Source organism: Erpetoichthys calabaricus, chromosome 9, assembly GCF_900747795.2.
Source record: "Erpetoichthys calabaricus chromosome 9, fErpCal1.3, whole genome shotgun sequence".
Lineage (NCBI taxonomy): Eukaryota > Metazoa > Chordata > Cladistia > Polypteriformes > Polypteridae > Erpetoichthys > Erpetoichthys calabaricus.
Genome location: NC_041402.2, coordinates 6722306 through 6739641, shown reverse-complemented (window position 1 = coordinate 6739641; position 17336 = coordinate 6722306). Strand labels below are relative to the sequence as shown.

At 44.2% G+C, this 17336-nt stretch overlaps 1 protein-coding gene across 1 annotated transcript in view; it reads left to right on the top strand.

Annotated features, from left to right (window-relative positions):
• Positions 1-7775: 7775 nt before the first annotated feature.
• Positions 7776-17336, top strand: part of qsox2 (quiescin Q6 sulfhydryl oxidase 2) — a 129334-nt gene continuing 119773 nt past the window's right edge. Inside the window, exon 1 of the mRNA XM_028809106.2 lies at positions 7776-8069. Coding sequence (XP_028664939.1) covers positions 7802-8069 — 268 coding nt within the window. The 5' untranslated portion in view covers positions 7776-7801. The remainder of the gene's footprint in view (positions 8070-17336) is intronic.

The following is a 17336-nucleotide window of genomic DNA, read 5'->3' as shown; positions in this document are numbered from 1 at the left end:
TGGCAGCCACAGCATGCAGCAACAGACGTTTTATGTTGATTTCTGTGTGAAACCATCATTCTTTGGAAAAAATATTCAGCCCTCAAAGAGTTAAACCAAATATCTGATTAGCCAATCACGTGGCAGCAACTCAATTCCGACATCGTCAAGACGACCAGCTGAAGTTCCAGCCGAGCATCAGAATGGGAAGAAAGGGGACTGAAGTGACTTTGAACGTGTGGCGTGGCTGTTGGTGCCAGACGGGCTGCTCTGAGTATTTCAGAATCTGCTCATCTACTGGGACTTTCACGCACAGCCATCTCTAGGGTTTTACAGAGAATGGTCTGAAAAAGGGAAAATATCAGTAAGCGGCCGTACTCTGGGTGAAAATGATGTCGGAGGTCAGAGGAGAATGGCCAGACTGGTCTGAGCTGACAGAAAGGCAACAGGAACTCAAATTAGCACTCGTCACAACCGAGGTGTGCAACAGAGCAGCTCTGAACACCCAACACGTCAAACCTTGAAGCAGGTGGGCTACAGCAGCAGGAGAAGCCACCAGGTGCCACTCCTGTCAGTTAAGAAGTGAAAACTGAGGCTACAATTCACATCAAAATTGGACAACAGAAGATTGGAAGAATGTTGCCTGGACTGATGAGTCTCAATTTCTGCTGTGACATTCAGATGCTAGAGTCAGAATTTGGTGTCAACAACATGAAGGTATGGATGCATCCTGCCTTGTATCAACAGTTCAGGGTGGTGGTGGTGTAATGGTATGGGGATTATTTTCTTGGCACACTTTGGGCCCCTTAGTATCAATTAAGTATCATTTAAAAGCCAAAGCCTACCAGAGTATTGTTGCTGACCATGTCCATCCCTTTGGGACCGCCATCTTCTGATGGCTCCTTTCCATCAGAACGACCCACCATGTCACAAAGCTCAGATCATCTCCAACTGGTTTCATGAACATGACGACGATGAGTTCACTGGACTCAAATGGCCTCCATAGTCACCAGATCTCAATCTAGTAGAACACCTTTGGTATGTGGTGGAATGGTGAATTCACATCATGGATGTGCAGCTAACAAATATGAAGCAGCTGTGTGATGCTATCATGTCAATATGGACCAAAATCCCTGAATCAGTGCCATGAAGAATGGGGGCAGTTCTGAATGCAAAAGGGGGTCCAATCTGGGACTAGCAATGTGTACCTAATAAAGTGGCTGGTGTGTGTGTTTATTATACATATTATGGTGAACGGCCGGGACGGCCCTGCTGCTTATGTTCTAGGGGAGCAGTCATGGGCAGCTCAGTACCTCCCCCGGGACGCTTGATGGCAGCCTCCCTGGCCGACGGTGATTCCCCAACCTGCCGCAGGGCTCCATGGGAGATGAAGTCTTCCACAACCTGGTTGGGGCCCGGGGTGGCTGCTGGGGGGGGTGGTCTTGTTTCAACAGCCTGGCTGGACGAATCTTCAGCCCCACCCGGAAGTGCAATTAGGACCAGGTGGTCAATCACCTGGAACGCTTCTGGGTGGGCTATAAAAAGGGCCAGCCACCACCACTCGAGGAGCCAGTGTCGGGAGGAGGAGGACTACGCTTGAGGAGGAGTGGTGGTAAAAGGGTGCGTTGTAATAGTGCTTGTTGGACTGTGTATTGCCTGTGGGTCACGGGGAAGACGTGCCCACGGGTGAAGAAAAATAAAAAAGTCTTGTTGGTTTTATACATGCCTCTGTGTCTATCTGTGTCGGGTCAGGTGCCTATATAGCGCCTTGTTACAATATATATAATATATATAGCTCTGTAAGCCTCTGCTGTAAAAAGCCTGGGGTCCTAGAAACTTGAAATTGTCAGATAAAAAATTGAAATGTAGAGATGTCAGGTAATTGAAAGAAACTACTCTGGGCGTCTCTCTCCTAGGAGGATTTGTTTTGCCGACGTGCTCAACTCGCTAGTGCATTAGCGGCGGGAGGTAAAGTAAAGGGATACTGGTTTGCCAATGTTAGCGGCTGAGCGACTTTGTCTTTCTTCTGAGGTCTCGTTTTGCTGATGTGCTCACCTCGCTTGTGTTATTAGCGGCTAAGCGAGTTTTCTGTTAACCTCTCACTTACGGGCCGTACAAACAGACGCACACACACAGACGTAGATGTTTATATATAAGATAGTAGCTGTGCCCCGCTGCTTCGCCCACATAATAAACAGGACAGTGAGGAGGGCCCTGCCCAGCTCTCTACTCCTGACATTACTTTTCCCCCTCTCCTCGGCCTGCAGCTTCTGTCTCGGATTAGCGCGAATATATCGCTCCTGTAAGCAAACTGTGATTCTTAGCGCAATGAGGGACGTCACAAAATCAATCGGCATGTTCAAGCAAATTATTATGTAATTCTGTCGTTCGCTAACTAAGTGGAGTTCAGATTACACCCCGAGGCAGACGTGTGAGTGAGGAGGGCCCCGCAGCCCGATGAGTCTCTCTCTCGGATTCACGCTAATAAATTGGTACTGCAAGTGAACTATGATACTTAGCGCGATGAGAAAGTCGCAAAATCAACGGAATTTTCAAGTAAATTATAGAAAAAAACCCGATCTAAATGTGGTAAGTAGTTCTCTCGTGAAAAACGGACAGACATACAAACAGGTCTAAAAAACTATAAGAAATTTCGTGCTTGGACCACAAATTTTTTAAAACCATTTCTTCGCGAGCACCTATGGGCCAAAGGTAACCTACATTCCAAATTTCAAGTCCCAAGTCCTCATGGTTTGGGAGATTTCGTGATGAGTGAGTCAGCGGTATTTGGCTTTTATATATAGATAGATAGATATAGATATATAATATAGCTATAGATAGATACTTTATTAATCCCAAGGGGAAATTCACATACTCTAGCAGCAGAGTACTGATAAAAAACAATATTAAATTAAAGAGTGATAATGCAGGTATAACAGACAATAACTTTGTATAATGTTAACGTTTACCCCCCCGGGTGGAATTGAAGAGTCACACAGTGTGATGGAGGAACGATCTCCTCAGTCTGTCAGTGGAGCAGGACGGTGACAGCAGTCTGTCGCTGAAGCTGCTCCTCTGTCTGGAGATGATCCTGTTCAATGGATGCAGTGGATTCTCCATGATTGACAGGAGTCTGCTCAGCGCCCGTCGCTCTGCCACAGATGTCAAACTGTCTAGCTCCGTGCCTACAATAGAGCCTGCCTTCCTCACCAGTTTGTCCAGGCGTGAGGGTATCTATATACAGTGCATCAGGAAAGTATTCACAGCGCTTCATCACTTTTTCCACATTTTGTTATGTTACAGCCTTATTCCAAAATGGATTAAATTCATTTTTTTCCTCGGAATTCTACACACAACACCCCATAATGACAACGTGAAAAAAGTTTACTTGAGATTTTTGCAAATTTATTAAAAATACAAAAATTGAGAAAGCACATGTACATAAGTATTCACAGCCTTTGCCATGAAGCTCCAAATTGAGCTCAGGTGCCTCCTGTTTCCCCTGATCATCCTTGAGATGTTTCTGCAGCTTCATTGGAGTCCACCTGTGGTAAATTCAGTTGACTGGACCTGATTTGGAAAGGCACACACCTGTCTATAGAAGGTCCCACAGTTGACAGTTCATGTCAGAGCACAAACCAAGCATGAAGTCAAAGGAATTGTCTGTAGACCTCCGAGACAGGATTGTCTCGAGGCACAAATCTAAGGAAGGTTATAGAAAAATGTCTGCTGCTTTGAAGGTCCCAATGAGCACAGTGGCCTCCATCATTCGTAAGTGGAAGAAGTTCGAAACCACCAGGACTCTTCCTAGAGCTGGCCGGCCATCTAAACTGAACGATCAGGGGAGAAGGGCTTTAGTCAGGGAGGTGACCAAGAACCCGATGGTCACTCTGTCAGAGCTCCAGAGGTCCTCTGTGGAGAGAGGAGAACCTTCCAGAAGGACAACCATCTCTGCAGCAATCCACCAATCAGGCCTGTATGGTAGAGTGGCCAGACGGAAGCCACTCCTTAGTAAAAGGCACATGGCAGCCCACCTGGAGTTTGCCAAAAGGCACCTGAAGGACTCTCAGACCATGAGAAAGAAAATTCTCTGGTCTGATGAGACAAAGATTGAACTCTTTGGTGTGAATGCCAGGCGTCACATTTGGAGGAAACCAGGCACCATTCATCACCAGGCCAATACCATCCCTACAGTGAAGCATGGTGGTGGTAGCGTCATGCTGTGGGGATGTTTTTCAGCGGCAGGGACTGGGAGACTAGTCAGGATAAAGGGAAAGATGACTGCAGCAACGTACAGAGACATCCCGGATGAAAACCTGCTCCAGAGCGCTCTTGACCTCAGACTGGGGCGACGGTTCATCTTTCAGCAGGACAACGACCCTAAGCACACAGCCAAGATATCAAAGGAGTGGCTTCAGGACAACTCTGTGAATGTCCTTGAGTGGCCCAGCCAGAGCCCAGACTTGAATCCGATTGAACATCTCTGGAGAGATCTTAAAATGGCTGTGCACCGACGCTTCCCATCCAACCTGATGGAGCTTGAGAGGTGCTGCAAAGAGGAATGGGCCAAACTGGCCAAGGATAGGTGTGCCAAGCTTGTGGCATCATATTCAACAAGACTTGAGGCTGGAATTGCTGCCAAAGGAGCATCGACAAAGTATTGAGCAAAGGCTGTGAATACTTATGGACATGGGATTTCTCAGTGTTTTTATTTTTAATAAATTTGCAAAAACCTCAAGTAAACTTTTTTCACGTTGTCATTATGGGTTGTTGTGTGTAGAATTCTGAGGGAAAAACATGAATTTAATCCATTTTGGAATAAGGCTGTAACATAACAAAATGTGGAAAAAGTGATGAAGTGCTGTGAATACTTTCCGGATGCACTGTATAATATATGGATATACACTTGCATATATCCATCCTCTGTTACCTATTATTAATAATATAAGGATATTACTTGACTTATTTCAACAAGCCTGTCTGGATTTTTTTTTTCTTCATTTTGAACCACAACAAAGAAAATGAAAGTGTTAAAGTAGACTTTTGCTGATTTATGAATGTTGTTCAAAACTTGTGCAGATCTCTTCATATTTCTGGCGACCCGGCTGGATGTTGATCCAGAGATCCCACACCCCTATTACCTTCATTAATTTGCCATCCCTTGGGTAGACATGTTTAATCACTCATTCCTATAGTGTGTGCCATCACCTCTCTGGCAGACCAGCTTCATAATTTGCACTTTGAAGTGAACGCCGCTAACTCCAGCCAGCAGTGCAGTGTATCTGTGGCGGATGCTCTGCCTAGAGAGGAAGCGGCACTCACATGGTCGGTAACATAATGTAAGGAGAGCTTTCGTGAAGTCACCAGGTCCAGATGGCATTCCAGGACATGTTTTTTAAGTGATGTGCTGATCAGCTTGCACCATCATTCACGGTAACATTTCCTCTCTCCTTCTCCCACTTTACTATACCAATATGCATTAAAAGGTCCATCATTGTCCTGCTACCTCCAAAGTCAACTCCAGTCTTCCTGAATGGCTACCATCCCATTCCACAGTAATGAATATGTGTTGAGAGGCTAGTCAGGAGTTAAGCATACTCTTCATTGCCTAATGAACTACATCTTTTACAGTTCACTTATCACTCCAGTAGATCCACTGATTATGCCATCACCTTGGTTCTATATGCTGCACTAGCCCATCCAAGAGAGGTAATTATTTGTGGATCCTATTTATGGACTGTAGTTCAGCAGTTAACACAATAAGCCCCTCTAAGCTGATCACCAAGCTCTGAACACGTCAGTCTTCTGTAGAATTTTTAATTTCTTGACAGGCAGACCCCTGGTGGTTCGAGTGGGTGGCTGCACTCCACTCTCCCTCACCCTCAACACAGGGACTCCAGTGGGCTGTGTGCTGAGTCCTCTTCTGTGCTCCCTCTACACATATGACTGGATGGCTGCACGTGACTCTTAACTTCATTGTCAGGTCTGCTGATGGACCCCCCTGTGCTGCTGATAGCTAACAACAGTGAGCAGGCTTACCTGAATGCAGTGGAGAACAATGTCACACTGGCTTCAGGACAACAGTCTACTCCTAAATGTCTACAAGAAAAAAAAAGGAGCTGATTGTGAACATTGGGAGAAAACAGGAGAGGCACGACCACCCCCCGCAGTGTATTAACAGCACTCAGGTGGTCAGTTTCAGACCCCTCAGTGTCCACATCACAGAAGACCTGCTTTGGTTCTGTTCAAATGCATCAGCACGACCACGTCTTTACCCCCTCGGATGCCAGATATTAAAGAATTCCTATTAATCCACCATTGACAGTATCTGAATGAAAAATAAACCAAAACAGCAGGACCTCAAGGCTCTCCAGGAAGTGGAGCGGTCAGCCGAATGCATCACTGGGGGTGCGCTCGTTAACTTCCCGGACATCTGCACAAACAAATGACGGACCAGGGCGAAGAAGAATCTTATTAATGATGCCAGCCATCCAAAAAATGTCTTTTCTGTGCTGTGGTCATGGAAATGACACTTTCCCGTTCTGCCCCATTAGCCTCTATTGTAAAGTGCCAGTACCGGCAACGTGTGTGTGTGTATCCATCCATCCATCCATTTTCCAACCCGCTGAATCCGAACACAGGGTCACGGGGGTCTGCTGGAGCCAATCCCAGCCAACACAGGGCACAAGGCAGGAACCAATCCTGGGCAGGGTGCCAAACCACCACAGTGTGTGTGTGTGTATATATATATATAATTTATTTTTTTTTTTTTTTAATTTATAGAGTATGTGTAATGTCAGAACACAATCTTGCATGGCAAGTGTATACATGTCATATTTGTGAATAAATACCTTGGACTTGAAAATATACCAAACTTATCCTTTAACAAGTTTAGTTCCATCTTTTGTATTCAACTCGTTTTCTACAGATCCCTATTGTAGACGATCTATTTTAACAGGTAATGTCAGGCGGCAGACATCTTTCCATTGTAAAACAATCTTTCTACGCTGTTGTTATTGTCATTTTTAGCTTCTTCTATCTTCTTCTTTAATGCAAAATCTTGGAGTTTAACAACTAAGCATTTCATGACATCTATCTATCTATCTGTATTTGATTTGAATATTGAACCCAGTTAACAGTAGTGTGAGGCAATACACTCGATGCCATTTTTCCTTTTGTGAAAAGGTGATTTCCTATTTCATTTAGTAAATTGAATGAGAATCTGGACGTTACGCAGAAATTCGTTTGCCCCGCACATCCCCTTTCTGCTTTTTCTTCAACGGTTAACTTGATGTGTCTCACAGGTTGTGGGCGTGGCCAACAGCTCCTATCTACATAAGGGGCGTTGCCATGCTGTAAAATAAGACAATCGTATGCAAATTAGACTCTTCATGATCTTTCAAAACTAGCTCATAAAACTAAAGGAACGCTTTTAAAACTAGCCTCTCGAATGACACGCGGCGATCTAAACCCATTAATGACATCAAAGACGGCTCCCTTCCCGTTCGTGTGAAAACGGCGCAAATCTGACAGTTGTGACTTCCAGGAGTAGCCGCACGTGACCGGCACCGGCAAGTTGATTTGAGCCCAGCCATTGGCTGCTTGTGCCTTCAGGTTTTAGCAACTGCTTATTGGCTTGTTTATGTTCCCCTGATCGGTATATGCTTTGCCGTCACCTATTGGCCCAATTGGGCGGCTTGACCCACCCTTTTTTACGAAAAATCCTCCCCCTGTGGCTACCTATTGGTTTAAAATGAAGACGTCAATACCCACTCATTTCTCCTCCTTCACTCTTGCAGCTTTGGAAGCTGGCGTCGGCGATATGGCGCTACGTCGCTGCTGGTCGTGCGTTAGTGACTATAGATATTGGCTACTTTTAGTCGCCCTTGTGCTTATTTTTAATCCTTTGCAATGTTCTACGACTCGGCTGTACTCGAGCACGGACCCGTTAACCATCCTGACCAGCGAGACGTTGAAGAAGAGCCTGCAGAACTCGTCGACCGCTTGGCTGGTGCAGTTCTACTCGTCCTGGTGCGGGCATTGCATCCAGTACGCGCCGACGTGGAGCGCTTTGGCCGGGGATGTTAAAGGTGCCTCTCGCTATTTTCTTTACTATGGGTTGGCTTTTTTGTGGGGGACAAGGGATGCTGCGGTGGGCGGAGGCGAGGCGAGGGGAGGGGAGTGAAGGATTGTCCTTTGTACGCATCTGCTCTGGAGTGAACAACCCTTTCTTTGTTTTCGCCGATGAGTCGTCGTTTCTTGTTCTTTCTTATCACTCTGATATTAAAAAAAAATATTCTTTGCTAGAAGTGGTTATCTGCAATTTCAAATGGCTACACGAGCATTTGTTCTCCTGGTTGTAACTAGATGTGTGTTTGTGGACATCTGTGGTTTGCACGTACGCACCTGTGCCCGTTCACTCCACCCACCTCCGCACACCTGCGATCCGCACTGGTGGTAGCTGTTTAAACCCTGGTTAGGATTATCTGGTAAAATGTTCGAAATGAAATTCACTTATCCTTGCAGATTTCTACAAATCATTAAAAAGTTCTAGAACATTCACTAAACTCTCCTCAGTTCTTTGCACTGATGCCCTTCCTCTCAGCAGTCCTACCATAAACACGGTGACGATGATATTCGGGAACCCGCTTTAGCCAGTTCAGGGTGGCCTGGGGTCTGAGCCAGTCCTGAATGGGGAGATCAGCCCCACTGCAAGGTCATAGAATCGGCTAAATGGTTACAGAGAGGCTTGGGCAGAGGAAATGTGATGTAGATAAATGTAAAAGTGTTAGGTGTGGGAAGTAGAAATGTTTGAATTTATAATGGGAGGTTTCAAAGCTTGATAGAACCTCCTGTGAAAAGCACTTTGGAGCTGGGGCAGATAAACTAACGGGGTGTAGCATTGAGCCCCCATGACCATCCTGTTACTTTGTATCTTCAATTAGTGACTCGCCTGTCCCTACTATGCAGCACTTGATGTACATGATGTTACTTTTAATGTACCAATGTTATGGGCTGTAGACGATGTGCCCTCTCTGAGACACCAATCTAGACCAACCATTGGATAGCGGCTAATGAATTAGCAGTGTGCATCACAATATGGGCAGTAAGGTCACTTGTGTCGTCACCCACAGATGAAAGTAGTAACAGTACTCGTGCACTAAACGGACGGCACTTCCTACTCATTCTAGTGTTGGGCTCCATGGGGGAGGCGCCCAGTTGCTTAATTTTTGGATTTTAAATTATTAGACTGGCCAAACTGTGAATTTCCCCTTGGGATTAATAAAGTATTCTATCTATCTATCTATCTATACCACAAATAGGGCGGCACGGTGGCACAGTGGGTAGCGCTGCTGCCTCGCAGTTGGGAGACCTGGGTTCACTTCCCGGGCCCTCCCTGCGTGGAGTTTGCATGTTCTCCCCGTGTCTGCGTGGGTTTCCTCCGGGCGCTCCGGTTTCCTCCCACAGTCCAAAGACATGCAAGTTAGGTGGATTGGTGATTCTAAATTGGCCCTAGTGTGTGCTTGGTGTGTTTGTGTGTGTCCTGCGGTGGGTTTGCACCCTGCCCGGGATTGTTTCCTGCCTTGTGCCCTGTGTTGGCTGGGATTGGCTCCAGCAGACCCCCGTGACCCTGTGTTCGGATTCAGCGGGTTGGACAATGGATGGATATACCACAAATACTAACCTTAAAGTTAATGGAGGTGGAGCATACCGTATATTGCCTATAGGTCCTTAATGTTAATGTCCCCTTTGGGTGCCTAATGTTAAAAACGAAAATCCGATTTGCATCACGATAATAGCAAAGGGTACTAGCCGTCCATTTAGTACACAAGTACCACAGTAACTTAGAGAGACCAGTAAATCGAGAGCTTTGCCTTTCAACTCCTTCACCATGATGGACCACGTGGTTGCAGATGCTGCTCAGATCTCCCTTCTTCCACCACTTGTGAGCAAGATCCTGAGATCTACTTAAACTCCTCCACTTGTGGCAGAACCTCATCCCCAGTCTGGAGAGGGAATTCTACCCTTTTTTGGCTGAGAACCATCACCTTGGACTTGGAGGTGCTGATCCTCTTCCTGGCGGTGACGAAACCAGCAGTGGCACATCGTCTGCAAAACAGACCGGGACACACAAACCGAGTAATTCCATTTATTTGGCCAATGCTTTTATCCAAAGTGTCTTGCAACATTTGAGAAACAATTGGATATATTTTTTGTTTTTCCAACAGGTGAAGTGACTTCCTCTTGGTCACACAGTGTCTGGTGGCATTTGAAGCCACAACCTCCGGGTTTGAGACTCAAAGCCTTAACCACTGAGCCACACTGCCTGCCTTAGTGCTCATTTATCATGCCAAGATCCACATGAAGAAATACAATTCAGTACTCGGGTCCTGGTAATTTAACAGTACTCGTGATCCCATTTTATATATTAAAAAAAAAAAAAAAAGAAGTACCCCATAAGTAGCCTTCTAACCCCTAAAACTTTGTGATGAGTGTATCACAGGAAAACACAATAAGCTCAAGCAAAATAACAACATGTATCCGCAAGTAAAGTAAGGTAAGCCTTTATATATTTGTATGTGAATTTCCCCTTGGGATTAATAAAGTATCTATCATATAGCGCCTTTCATATCTATCTGTCATATAGTGGCTTTCATATTTATCTCATCTATCTATTATATAGCACCTTTCATATCTATCTATATATCATATGGCGCCTTTCATATCTGTCTATCTATCTGTCATATAGCGCCTTTCATATCTATCTATATATCATATGGCGCCTTTCATATCTGTCTATCTGTCATATAGCGCCTTTCATATCTATCTACTTAGATAAAGGCGCTATATGATATCTATCTATGCCAACCCCCCTGCCTGTGCTATGCACCAGCCCCTTTGTGTCTCTGCCGCTCCTGTATGTGGATTTCACTTTCACCAAACAACAAAATTTTTAATTCTCTCGGATACGTCTCTTCATTGGGTAGAAACACTACTTTTCCCCGACGGCAACACGAATTAGACGATCTACAAGTCTCCGACTTAGTTTAAATCCAAACAATATATTTGATCTCTTTTTTTCGCTGTTCCGTTATTTCAGAGTAATTTCGGTTTGTTAGCGCTACTATCCTCTTTTTTGAGACTTTCAAATTTTAGTACTTCCATTATCTCTAACCTGCTCTGCATGTGTACCGCTCCAACGTTTTTGAATTCTTTATGACATTCTACCCTGTCTTTTATTTCTGGCCCCAGTTGTGGTTAAATCTCTTGGCACAAAGTCTTGTCTCGTGGGACGTAAAAGTGTCTCTCTGAGAAAGTCCCGTCTCGTCTCTCTGCCCAAGATTTTTATTTGTTATAATAGAGAGATGTAATTTTGAGATCAGGAAGAAACAGACTTGACTCGGAGAACAGGGTGTAACGAGTCTCTCTTCTTGTATCTATGGCCGTTTGCTTTTAGAGACCGTTACTAACCGCTGCCTGTACAGCCTGAAGGGCGTCTGCTTCTGACAAGACACACCGCTCTCTGTCTTTGTGTAGAAAAGTCCACACTTCCACCTCCATGGTAGGAAGTCTGCTGGGTCTCTCTCTCTCTCTCTCTGATAAGCATTCTCGGGTGGTGGTGTAAGCGGGCAACAGTTTAGCTGTAAACAGTAGATGGGGACTGTATTCTGGTGGCACAGAAATCCCATGCAGACCAGGTCTTGCAATTAGGAAGTCCACCGCTGCATCAGGAATCCATTGAGTGCTGTAGCTCTCCTGGGATCCCACTATTTTAGATCATCCTCTGGGAGTGACGTGGAGTGGCCTGAGGTTGTGTGCCCTCATCACTACCAAATTAACAAATCCTTTGCCCAGGCCTTGACATTGTCATTGCATTGTCGATGTACTGTCATTAGCAGTAAGAAATAAGCAGAAGTAGCTCTCGCGTTTCGAGACTAGTTGATGATAACTGAAAAAACGTGTGAGTGTAGTTTTTGATTATATTTCCACCATGTTTACTAACCCGTGATGTACGCTGGACCTCATTGGAGTGCAGTTTCAGGCCTACAATCTTTTCTGCTGAAGGATTAACACGCTGACATTTATGGTTTGAGTGAGCAGATGCATTGCTGTACCAGACGGGTATGAAGAAAATGAGGGCACTTTGAATTACGGCTTGATAAAACTGAAGTAACCCTGATTGGGACAGGGTACATGTGTAAAGTTGTTGGAGGAAAGATATCTGCTGCTGAGCTTTCCTGATCAAGTCACGTCAAGTTGGGGAGCATGCACTGGTACAGTGCGTTGCCGCACCCACTACACAACGAAACATCTTGGGATCCTGGTTGGCAACATACCCTACCCTCCCCCACCCAGGGAGACGCACAGTCCAGTCCCACCCTCCAGAAATGACCCTCTATCTGTTGCAGCCAGGTGTTACGTGGACGACCCCTTGGCCTGGTCCAGCCACTTGGGTCCCCAACAATGAGGATCCTATGAGCTGGATCACCCTCTGGGGGGGGGGGGGGGGGGAGGAACGCACCACATGGCCGTAGTGCTGTAACTAACTCTCCCTCAATGCAGGTCATGTGCCTCATTTGGAACTCCAGAAGCAACACAGTCAAACCAGCGGTACCCAAGGATTTTCCAGAGAGACACAGTACCAAAGGAGTCCAGTCTTCATCTCGGGTCACTGGATAGCGTCCATGTCTCACAACCATATAGCAAGACAGGGAGCACCAGGACTCTAAAGACTTGGACCTTCGTCCTTTTGCAGGGATATCAGGAGCACCACACACCCCTTTCCAGTGACCTTATGCCCCCCCCCCCCACCCCCCCCTTCTCTCCCAATCCGTCTACTGACTTCATAGGAAGAGTCACCAGAGTCATGAATGTCACTGCCGAGGTCAGTAAACCTCTCAACAAGGTTGACACACTCCGCAGACAGGCACACTGCTGATGTGATTCGCCACTCCAGAGGACACATCTCCACTGCTGTAGAGTCCAGTGGTGTCTGGTGGGTTTTACACCACTGTATCTGATGCTTTGCATTGCACTTGGTGATGTCAGGCTTGGCTCTGCAGCTGCTCGGCCATGGAGACCCATTCATTCCATGAAGCTCTCTCTCTACGCTGCACTGTTCTTGAGGTTTTGGAAGTCTGTAGCTATCAACTCTGCAGAAAGTTGCTGACTTCTGCACACCTCAGCGTGCGCTGTCCCCGCTCTGTGATTTTTAGCATGGGCTATCACTTCGTGGCTGAGTTGCTGTTGTTCCCAATTGCTACCACTTGGTTATAACACCACTAACTGATGACTGTGGAATATTTAGTCGCAAGGAAATTTCATGAATGGACATCTTCCACAAGTGGTTTCCTATCACGGTACCAGGCTTGAATTCACTGAGCTCCTGAGAGCGACCCATTCTGTCACAAATGTTTGGAGAAGCTGTCTGCATGCCGAGGGGCTCCATGTTATACACCTGTGGCCATGGAAGAGGTTTGGAGAGTTGTCCCAGTACTTTCATCCAAGTTCAGACTGTGAGTGATAGGTCAATAGATGTGCTCAGAAGTTTACATACCCTGACAGAATTTGTAAAATGTGTGCCATACTTAAAAGAAAAGCTGACCGATCAGACAAAACACATTTCATTTACTTTTAGTGGAATCCAAATTAAATTATATGGCATCACAGAATCTCACAACATTTAAACAAAACATTGTATTAAGAACAATGTTGAGGATGGTGCCAGTTCAAATATTTGCATACCCTTAGTTCTTAATACTGTGTATTGCCCCCCTTTAGCATCAATGATGGCATGCAGTCTTTTGTGAGAGTTGCGGATGAGGTCCTTGATTTTCTCAGGTGGTTCCAGCTGCCCATTATTCTAATCAAAAAGCCTCCTGGTCCTGTAAACTCTTTGGATGTCTTGCATGAACTGCACATTTTGTGATCTCCCCAAAGTGGCTCAATGATGATGGAAGTCAGCAGGCAGTGTAGTGTAGTGGTTAAGGCTTTGGACTTCAAATCCTGAAGGTGTGGGTTCAAATCCCACTACTGACACCACTGTGTGACCCCTCGCAAGTCACTTGACCTGCTTGTGCTACAATTGGAAAACCTAAAAAAAATATAACTTTTTAAAAACCAGGCTTAAGTTAAAAAGTGTGTGTGTGTGAGATAGATAAATAGATACTTTATTAATCCCAAGGGGAAATTCACAAATTTTTATATATATATATATATATATATATATATATATATATATATATATATATATATATATATATATATATAATATAAACTTTTTTTTTTTTTATTTATTAAAATAAAAGCGTGGGTGCTTTTTTAAATGTTGTTTGAAAAGCACCCACGCTTTTATTTTACAAGTGATGTATGAGACTCATTTTTTTTTACTTTTTAGTACACTTTTTAACAAGCGTGGTTTTTAAAAAGTATTTTTGTGTGTGTATGTATGTGTTATATATATATAATATAAATATATATATATATATATATATATATATATATATATAAATATAATTTTTTTTTCAACTTTTTAGTCTTGTTTGTTTTACTATAATTTTGTAATCAATATTTTAACACTTCCTTTGCTGTTTATATGCACACATCTTCATACAAGATGCAGTTACTACCGCCATCTATTGGTGAAATCTTGAGCTGTTCTTCATATAAACATTTCATTTCTTAATATGGATTAATTGTTCAATTAGTGAAATTGATTATTGATTCATGTATTGTCATCGGAAGTAAGTGTGCAAAATTTCAAGTCATTTGCACAATAGGAAGTGGGTTAAATATCGATTACAAGATTTGTACCATACAGCAAAGTCAGATTGGGGATCATGCGCTGGTACAGCATGTTGCCGCACCCACTACACAATAAAACACTGGATCCCGGTTGGCCACCCCCCCAGGCAGACATGCAGTCCAGTCCCACCCTCCGGGAATGACCTTCTATCTGCCGTAACCAGGTGTTACGTGGGCAACCCCTTGGTCTGGTCCACCCACTCTGGTCCCCAACAATTAGGATCTTACAAGCTGGATCACCCTCAGGGAAACGCGCCACATGGCCGTAGTGCCGTAATTGATGCTCCCTCACAGTGCAGGTCATGTGCCTCATTCAGGACTTCATGAGCAACACAAAGTCAAACCAGCGGTACCCAAGGATTTACCAAAGGAGTCCAGTCTTTGTCTCGGGTCACTGGATAGCGTCCATGTCTCACAACCATATGGCAAAACAGGAAGCACCAGGACTCTAAAGACTTGGTCCTTTTGCAGAGATATCGGGAGCGCCACACACCCCTTTCCAGTGACCTCATGACCCTCCATGCTCTCCCAATCCGTCTAAGTAAGTATCCGGTAAGTAAACTTCTCAACAAGGTCAACACTCTCTCCGCAGACAGACGCACACTGCTGATGGCCGTGCCCAAGAGGTCATTAAAGGCCTGGGTCTTTGGTTTTTATCAGGACCCTCGCAAGTCCAGACACTCGGACTCCTCACTCAGTGTCTCGAGTGCCCTGATCAGTGCTTTCATTGACTCTACAAAGATCACTGCATCGTCCGCAAAGTCAAGATCCGTGAATCTCTCTTCACCAACAGATGCCACAGCTGCTGGACCCCATGATCTTGCCCAACACCCAGTCCATACAAGCATTGAACAGAGTAGGAGCAAAAACACACCAGTGATGAACCCCAGCATTTCCACTTTATTCTCAAAGTTTACTTCATAATTAAAGTAGAATGTCGTAAACTAAACTTCTTCCTAAAATCAATGTTTAATCAATTACTTAATTTACCCCGTCATAAATTAATGCAGCACATTAAATGCTTTGTGTTACGTTCCCCGACCCAGTGGTTAATCACTACGCTTCTTAAGCGATCACCATACAGAATCCATTCACTTCATGATATTCCTGCTTTCTGAAAATTTAGAATGCTAAGATAAATACTTGATATCATTTTCATGATGAAATGCATTAAAGCAGGTATTACACAGGCACGGTAGTGAGGCGGTAGTGCTGCTCAATCGCAGTAAGGGGTCCCCAGGTGTATGTTCAGTGTAGAGAACTTTATGGCAGATGTGACGAGGCTCCAAAAAACTGGATGTATGAATAGCTATCACACAGGTTTAACTTAAATATTGTGTAAATGTTGGGTTTGTGATCTGGTGGTCGGAGACACGAACACAGAATTCAATGCATGTTCTTCTGAGCGGGCTATCTTTATTGCATGCATGCTGTCTCTATCTGACGTACCAAAACCCCAGTTCCTATCCTTCCTTTTTCTTTCACCACATAACCAATCACCACACGATAAACGTCTTTGTGAAATTAAAACTAGTTATAAACTTAGCCCACGGAGTGTTCAGAACTTTAAAAATATCTTCGTTATACATGTTTAATTATGCCATCCATTCAGAGTTGCGCCCATCTCTGAACAAATCACTTAACACAAAGCATTTAATGTGCTATATAACTTATGACGGGGTTTGAGAAAATCTAGTAAATTTAAATATTCATTTTATGATGAAGTTTAGTTTACGATGTTCTACTTTAATGACAAATTATGAGAATAAAGTCAAAAGAATATATTCTCGTCATAAGCGTCAAGATTAAAGTGGAAATGTCGAGAATAAAGTCAAAATGTCGTCACACTATTACACAGTACCCAGGTACATTACGCTGTATTGAAAACAAATAAAACAAGTACAACTTGGCTTGCAGTATTATCCAGTAGTATAGAAACAGTATTCATACATCTGACCTTTTTAAAACTAAAGCATCTCCAGGTGACAGATGTGACTGCTTTTTTTTTTTTTTGGCTCTCTGTCCATTTTCACCGCACGGCATACCTATGCTACCGCCCACTATTTGGTGGTGTAGCAGTGAAAAAGAGCCCTAGTGCAACAAATCTGTGTTTAGCGGTGTAGCAGTGAAAAAGGTCCCCACTTGAACAGTTTTCCACTGCGCCACGTTCCGAACGTTATTTAGGCAATTTAAACCGGTGTTAGGGTATAAGAAAAATAAACGGTTTTCGGTATGAACCGGTATACCGCCCAGCACTAATATATATCTATATATAAATACAGTGCATCCAGAAAGTATTCCCAGCGCATCACTTTTTCCACATTTTTGTTATGTTACAGCCTTATTCCAAAATGGATTAAATTCATTTTTTTCCTCAGAATTCTACACACAACACCCCATAATGACAATGTGAAAAACGTTTACTTGAGGTTTTTGCAAATTTATTAAAAATAAAAAAACTGAGAAATCCCATGTCCATAAGTATTCACAGCCTTTGCTCAATACTTTGTCGATGCCCCTTTGGCAGCAATTCCAGCCTCAAGTCTTTTTGA